Source organism: Ctenocephalides felis, unplaced genomic scaffold (genome assembly GCF_003426905.1).
Source record: "Ctenocephalides felis isolate EL2017-DRISC unplaced genomic scaffold, ASM342690v1 CF-g0.4_SCAFFOLD_01886, whole genome shotgun sequence".
NCBI lineage: Eukaryota > Metazoa > Arthropoda > Insecta > Siphonaptera > Pulicidae > Ctenocephalides > Ctenocephalides felis.
The window spans coordinates 154,041,853-154,050,506 of record NW_020538040.1 but is presented as its reverse complement, the minus strand read 5'-3'; the positions used below and the strand labels follow the sequence as shown (position 1 = coordinate 154,050,506).

The window sequence follows — 8,654 nt, the reverse complement described above, 5'->3', positions numbered from 1 at the left end:
GGTTTTCATACAACGCGATTGTAGATTTTTATATAACGCGATTGCAGGTTTTCATATAACGCGATTGTGGGTTTTCATATAACACGATAGCGGGTTTTCATATAACGCGATTGCGGGTTTTTATATAACGCAATAGCCGGTTTTATATAGCGCGATAGTCGGTTTTTATATAACGCGATAGCCGATTTTATATAACGCGACAGCCGGTTTTTATATAACGCGATAGCGGGTTTTTATACAACGCGATTGTAGGTTTTATATTAACGCGATTGCGGGTTTACATTAACGCGATTGCGGGGTTTACATATAACGCGATTGCAGGTTTTCATAAAACGCGTTATGAATTAGTCTGATTTGTACGTTAAATATTGTTTCAGTACAGTATATATTTAAATTAAAAGAAACCGAATTGAAATGCAAGTCGCCAACTATGTTTGTGTTAATATTCTATTATGTCTGCTTCAATAACTTTAAATTATTTTAATATAGTACCGATAAAAATAAAATAAGCATGTAAAAATCAAAATTAATTATAGTCTACTGTTTTTAAAAATCTAAGCCTTTGAATCTAAGGTAAAGCTATCGAATGATCTTCTAAATGTTGATTCCCTAAAATCATATTCTATTTTATTTACATAACTAACATTGTGAAAATACATAATAATATATTAAATATTATTAAAGGTAATAAAAGAAGTCACTTACCGATACTCCAAAACTCAGAAGCACTTGTACAATAATTTATCACCGATCACTTGATCAAATAAAATTGAGTTCACCTCAGAGCTGCTGCAACACGAATAAATTTTGCGCATGGAACTGTCTATTTATTGGTTCCAACTACCACCAAACAGCTGTTCTCCTCGGGATGTTTACAAAATTTTACACACTTCGAATAGAACAATGGCCTATAGAATTGAGGCGGTTAAACAACACTCTTCATAAACAACCATACGACAATTTAAAGTTATTTGCAAATAAAAATTGCAATGCCGATCATATTGATAAACTGCATCCTGTCAACGGGCGACACAATGGAATCGTTCCAATCGAATATTATGTAAACAAAACTCCCGAAACAATTCCTTCAATCTTCCAAAGTATTTATTACACAAAAGTATATAAAATTTCAATTTGAACATAAAAGAACAATGGCCTATAGAATTAAGTCGCTAAAACAACACCCTTCGTAAACAACCATTGGGCAATTTAAAGTAATTTGTAAATAAAAATTGATCTATCCGATGCAAATGCAAATAATATAGCGATTCTAATGATATACAATATCGGCGACATAATGGAATCGTTGCAATCAAATATTATCTAAACAAAATCCCCGAAACAGTTCCTTCAATATTCCAAGATTTTATTGCCACAAAGTATAAGGAAAACTTCTGGCGCATACATCGAAAAGTGCTTACAGTTTGGTGTCGTCCGAATCGAGCCAATCACAGGGTAAGATCTCGGATGAAAAAATTGATTTATTAAAACAATACTGCAATATTTAACTTCTTTGTTAACATACGTTTATATTACTTAAGCATTAAACTAGAAAGGCATAAATTTAATTAAATATTTTAAATGTTAATGTAAGACTGTACTACTAAGCTTTAAACAAGATACCATCATACTAATGCATGGCATTCGTTTTAGACATTTTTTATGGAACGACCAAAAATTTGCTGATGTTCATGATGAACTAGGTGCAAAAAAATGTGCCTTAAGGCAATTTACTGGAACTTTCCGTACCGAAAATTATTTTTTTAAAAGCTTTAAAATTTCTTTAAAACTTAAATATTAGACTTTAAGAATATTGAAATTTTTTAAAAAATTACTTTTAAAAAATTTTGAAATTTTTGCAATTTTTTGAAAATTTGAACATTTGCTCAAAGCAATCACCCCGCGTAGCTGTTTTAGTGACGAAATATGGAAGAGCATAATCTCCGCGCCGCAGTCCAACGAATAAAAATTGCTACAAAACTCCTAGAAATCTAAAGAAAATTATACTTCTTATTAAAATTTCTATAAAATATCTGATAATTTCAAGCACATCTCCCAATCAATAGAAATCGAATATTTTTTTAATTACGGTTTCCAAAAATTGTACCCGCACACACAAACATCCATTTTTTTCTAAGACATGCCAAAATGTTCAGAGTTATATAAAAAATTTTATTTTCCATTCTCCGTGACGAGTATACTAGTCAAACACAGTTAACTGGTTAGATTAAAATTTTAGCAATTGAGATAGGTTTTCGGTTAGGACAATTTTTTTCAAAAAATCATATTTATATTAAAATTATAAAACATTTGTATTTTTCTACTTATATAAATGATGTGGAAGTGTTGTCTGCTATAACATATTATTCGCATTGATATATCATGTTTAGGTTTATTAATCTCATTCTCAAAAAGCTTAGAAACATTCGCAAAAGACAAATTCAATTCAACTCAACTATAGACCATGCTCATATAGGACATAAACTAAAAAGTCTACTTACTATAAACGCCATTCATTACGTTTTGTTTTCATATCTTTTCATATTTTCGAAACCCTTTTAAATATTTGAGCTTTTGAAGTTTTTTGAAAATTATTAATTTTGTTGGAATAAATGAATAAAATGTATATTTCTTTATATAAAAATTCTGCATTGCTTTATAATGTATATCAACGTATATAATGAAATAAAATTGCACTTTGTCAAAAATGTCACAATTAGCTAAATCGCACAAACTATGCTTACTGCTTCAAAATTTTGTACTGAATGCTGGTTTCTGAACCAACATCAGTATTATATTGGAAGTATAACACTGACTGTACTTATGATAAATAAATGTTTACCTAAATATTCAAAACACCACGCGAGTTCTACTTCGCTATGTAAAGAATTCATAAAATACGATTTGTCATTTAATTAAGCGCTCGATTGATAACAAAATTGTTTATAGAAAACATGCAAATGAAATGAATTCCTGATTCGCCATTTTAATTGCGAATCGCAAACAATAATCAAATATTATAAAAACATAAAGACGATTGACTTGTTCGCGAAAACGATATTTCAGTATCAGATCAACTGTCGCGTCAACCAGATTAGTTTTGTTCAGGCCAGCGACCGCAGTACTTCAAAAAAATAGTGTTTGTACTGATTTTTATTTTATTTTAATATTTTTTCATTAAGTATTAATTTCAATAAAATGATTATTAGTTTGTCCTTTTGTCTAATTACTTTGATATTTTATACAGAAGATATTTAGATCGTTTTTGACGAGATGAGTTCACGTAGGATAAGACGGCGTGCTACTGCAAGAATCGTTGAACCTACTGGTTCTACTGATTTAGCATCCCTGTTCAAGTGCTCTGTATGCTCTAACCACGCGGTTCCTAGAGTCCATCAGTGCCAAAGTGGACATCTGATTTGCTCGAAATGTAGATCAAAGTTGGAACGCTGCCCTACTTGTTCTGGATTTTTAGGTAACATATGAAATCTGGCTATGATAAATCTTGCTAGCATTGCAATAATGCAAACCATTTGAAGCCTCTGTTATTTATAAATAATTTTTCAGTTTTAATTAAAATTGCCTATAATTGAAACTATTTTATGAATAATATATTAATTTTCATACGTAGGTAACATAAGAAATCTGGCCATGGAAAAAGTTGCTAGTAATGTGATCTTTCCGTGCAACAATGCTGGAAATGGTTGCACTAAATTCTTGAACAACATCGAAAAGGCTGCACATGAAGAAACTTGTAAATTTCGGCCTTACACTTGCCCTTGTCCATGGGCCATTTGCCAATGGAAAGGGTCATTGGCAGGAGTGATACCTCATATGAGACAGTCACATACCCCCATTACAAACCTTGATGGAGAAGATATAGTTTTTATGGCTATCGACATCGGTTTGCCTGGAGAAATGAACTGGGTTATGATGCAGTCCTGTCATGGCGAACATTTTATGCTGATTTTGGAAAAGCAAGATAAGCCAAATGCAGCCCAACAGTATTTCGGTGCCGTTCAATTGTTTGGGTCTAAGGAGGATGCAGAAAAATATGCATATAAGTTTGAACTGAATGGACATCAGCGTCGCGTGAGTTGGGAAGGAATTGCGGGATCTATTCAGGACGGGGTACCTACGGCAAATTCGAGTTCTGGGCGCTTGATATTTGATAGTTCGATTGTTAGATCATTTGCTGAAAATGGAAATCTTGCAATAAATATGACCATTTATGTTGTAGATAGCAATGAATAATTCTATATTATACTATTATATTTCACTCTTATGTATTTGTTAAAGTATATATTTATGTTTATATTCGTTCTAGTATTAAATATACCTTTAAAAAACTGTTCCATTTTAAGAATTAACTAGTATTGTTATTAGATTAAAAAGAGATAATTCTCTCTAAATATTAATTATATAACCGAATTTTATTATGTATTAAATTTATATTATTTTTTTTAACTACTTAACTATATTAGTGAACAATATCTATATATGAAAACTGAAAAAACCTATGTAAAAAAATATGAAAATAAAGAAAATGCCAAAAAAATGTTTATATATCTTTACGTTTCAGGGTTTCTGAGCATTTTGGCTTACTTTAGAAAAACTGGATGTATGTATGTGTGTGTATGTGTGTGTGTGGATACAAATTTTTATCGACGATTTCTGTATTACTTTTATTTAAATTATTACTTTAATTTGAAAAACATTCGATTTGTATTGATGAGGAGACTTGCTGATTTGTTTTTGGCAGATTTAGCGGTTTCAAAGATACGGAGCGAAAGAGCAAAAAATGATAATTCAAATTTTGAGAGAACGGAGCGTCCGATTTAAATAATTCGAAAAACATGTTATTTAATTGACAAAATGAATTTTTGCGAAGCGGCTTCAGAGATCGACTGAAAAAAAGTAAAAAAAATGCTATCGGTCCAATGCCATGCGGTCAAAAATTATCATTAGACATATGCACATCAAATTATCAGATACTTTATAGAGATTTTAATAATAAGTTTAAATTTTGTTTACATTTCTACGGGTTCCGTATCAAGGTTTAGTCGTGAGACTGAGATGCGGCTCTTACGCTCTTCGATATTTCTTCTCAGCCACGCTATGTAAAAAATTCACAACAGTTTTCAAGTTTTCAATTTTCCGTAGGATAAGTTATTGTAATCGTACAAAGTCTAAATTGAACATTTATGCTTTTCTTCACGTTCCAGAAGTTTCTGAACATTTTGGTACACCTCAAAAAATTGATGTGTGTATGTATGTGTGGCTACAATTTTTATATGAGGATTAGTGCTGATTAGTTTTTGAGAAAGATGAGTCTAGCCGTTTCTAAGATACGAAGCAAAGAGTGTAAAAAATGGAAACTAGGATTTTGCGACAATTGGGCATACGATTGGAATGATTTAATTTGTAATGATGAGGAGAAGTTGTCATTAGTTTTTGGCACAGACAGGCCTAGCCATTTCGGAGATACGTGGCTAGATGTGTAAAAAATGGCAGTTGGTAAGAACGAAGCATCCGATTTGAATAATTCAAAAAACTTTTCGTTTGTGTTAACGAAATGATTGCTTTTGGGGAAAGATTTTTTTATTTCAAATGTTTTTTTATTTTCTAATATTCTTATTTATCGAATATCGAAAACAATTCGGATTTTAATTCTAATTCTAGCTAAAGTTCTCTTTTATATACTTTAAATAAATAATTTCAACTTTGCAATTCAGTTTATATAATTCTTATAAATAATAGACAATGTCTTTCATTTTAAATTCAATTGATTAAGTTTTGTTCATTTACTTTTATGTAAACATATATGAACGTCAATGTCCAATTCATAAGCTCTCTTATATGTTGTCTATAAAATAAGAATAATATAAGCTGCCGTATTTTATATTCGTTCCTCGTATTTTATATTTAACATTTAATATTTTTCGAATATTTCATTATGGCACGGGAAGTTCCAGCAAGAAACGATGCCATGCACTACTAGTTGTCTTTTAATTAAACGTTCAAATTATCATAAAAATATGTTATTGAAAACATAAAAAGATAACGAAATTGATAATTCTCAATTGAAAGGCAGATCATAAATAATAAATTTTAAAAACAAAAAACAGGATAGACTTGTTTATAAAACATATATATTTTGTTATCGGTTGTTAGAAGAACGGTAGCAGTTTTATCAAGCAAGCAAAAAATTAGAACAATAGAAAAAATAATTTCTTTTAAAAACCCCAGTATTTAAAAATATTACTTGTGCCTCGTCTTTACTCCGACATATATTTGGCCGCCTTTGAAAATATCTAACATGTTCTCACAAAAAAATCGACTAATATTTTTTATGTTGTTTGGACGTTTCATGTCATCCTGAATCGTTAGAGGCCCAATTTGAAAAAAAAGTGTGTATATGAGCCGATTTTTACTTTTTGCAAACTTTTTCTCTATAACTATTTCAAAAATTTAAAAGTCAGTTGATGTAGATAACGGCTAGCGTCTGTCAGTTTTGTGCAACGATCGGCCAAGATGTTTCTAATCAAGAAAACAGTTTCAGCCAAAAATCCTGCACCAATTTTAAAAAATCAGAAACTGTTCGAAAGGCATCATCTGAAAATCGTGCTAATTAGTTTTGAAAGATCGGTCGGGTCGTTTCTTCGTATTTAATTGTTAAATATTTCTTTACAGTAATATTTATAAAACTTGTTTGGCAATATAGATAATGATCTCAAATATAACTAAATATTTCGAACATACGATAAGTCGTTTTAATTTTGAAAATACTATCAAGGTTTGAAAAGCAAGCAGCGCTTTTCTACGTGAGTCAAAATTACATCTTTAGTCGCAGTTTTCTTAAAAACGCGCAATTCTTTTTGAAAAAAAAAAAACGATGAAATTCGATAAGCACTCGTGCTGGATAGTATTGCCTCACGATCGGCCGACCCGTATCTTTAGATTTATAAAAAAGTGTCAAATTTTTCTTCCGCGTTATAGCCGAAATTCGTGAATCGATTTTGAACATCCAAAAGCCATTACAAAGATATTATTTGAAAATCGTGCAAATTAGTTTTTGTCAATGATCGGTCAGGTCGTTTCTCAGTTATTAATTAAAAATTTTTTTAGGCGATTTTGGACCCTGTTCTTAATGAGCTTACTACAAGTTTGTTTCTTGTTCAATAACATGCAATTTTTAAACCATTTATGAATAATAACTAATATGTTTTGAAAATTTGTACATAATTGAATAATCTGCGATAGTTTTTCATATTGCAATGCATCAATTAATATATTTTTTATAGTTAAGTCGATTATTTACGAATATTTACTTTAAAGGCAAAGTTGCAACTAGCACCATACTAATTATCATACTAATATCAATGTCAAACTAGTGGTGTATGGCATCATACCTTAAGGCAAATTGCTGGTACTTTCCGTACCTAAAGTTTTTTTGTTAAAAAAAAAGATTAATTATTTATTAATCTCTGAAAAAAATGATTTTTGGGAAATTTTAAATTTTAGAAAAAAATTGACTTTTGTGAAAAAAACTTTTGGAAACAAATTTTTTTTCAATTTTGAAATACTTTGGAAATACTGAACTTTTTTCCAAAGCAATCGCACTCCTTTAGCTGCATAGAAACGAAATATCGAAGCGCGTAAGCGCCGCGTCCCCGTCCACGGACATGCGTTGTTACGTAAACCAAAGAAATGTAAACGAAATTGATACCCATTATTAAAAAAGTATCTGATAATTTGATGTGCATATGACTAATGATCATTTTTGACCGCCAAATGGAATTTTTTTTTACTTTGTTACTAGATCTCCGAAACCGCTAAACCTGCCTTCCCAAAAATTTAATCAGTTCTTGACCTTGTCCATGCAAGTTAAATATTTTTTGATATATTAAAATCAAACGTTCTGTTCTCTTAAAACCCAAGTTACGGTTTTTGGCACTTTTTGCCCGGTGTCTCCGGAATGGTTAGACCTGCCGTTGCCAAAATCTAATCAGCACGTCTTCTTATCAATACAAATCGAATGTTTTTAAATCATTCAAATCGGTTGATCCGTGTTCCTGAAATCGTCGACGAAAATTTGTATCCGCACACACACGCACACACATACGCACACGCACGCACACACATGCACACATATACACACACATACATTTATTTTTTCTAAAGTATGCCAAAATGTTCAGAAGGTTTTGAAACGTATAGATATATAAAAAAAATCATTTTCGATTTTTTACGATTACTGTAACTTACCCTACGGGAAGTTAATTATTGTGTTAACTACTTTATCTATAGAATTATGGAAAATTATAATAATAGTTATATATTAATTATTTTAATCGCTTTTTCTCTTTAATTCTATCATGTCGCCTAAGTGACTTGTTTAGTAAACTTTCAAAATTTACGAGTAAGAATCAGACGACCTACGCCTTGAACCGTAGGAAATTTTCTAACTGCAGAACATAAAAATTAAATAAGGCAACCCAATGATTGTCCAACCTGGTTATGCTTACATTTTTACATACTAAAAATTAGTACATTTGACTTAGCTTTTATCGCAGCAATGCTCAGAAAAGTTATTCTTACCGAAAAACTCTACACTTTGTTGTGGCATGGCCAAAGTCTCGAACACTGCATCA

At 30.8% G+C, this 8,654-nt stretch overlaps 1 protein-coding gene across 1 annotated transcript; it reads left to right on the top strand.

The window, feature by feature from the left end:
• Positions 1–3,273: 3,273 nt before the first annotated feature.
• LOC113376090 (E3 ubiquitin-protein ligase SIAH1-like) lies at positions 3,274–4,254 on the top strand. The gene is made up of 2 exons (XM_026616017.1): positions 3,274–3,475; positions 3,632–4,254. The coding sequence occupies exons 1-2, from the start codon at positions 3,274–3,276 to the stop codon at positions 4,252–4,254; spliced, it is 825 nt and encodes a 274-aa protein (XP_026471802.1).
• Positions 4,255–8,654: the final 4,400 nt, after the last annotated feature.

What these genes read in the sequence shown, in the direction of transcription:
- LOC113376090 (XM_026616017.1), top strand. Translation starts at nt 3,274, where the DNA reads ATGAGTTCACGTAGGATAAGACGGCGTGCTACTGCAAGAATCGTTGAA. An exon ending in TACTTGTTCTGGATTTTTAG is followed by an intron (nt 3,476 to 3,631) that starts GTAACATATGAA and finishes TTTCATACGTAG; the next exon opens with GTAACATAAGAAATCTGGCC.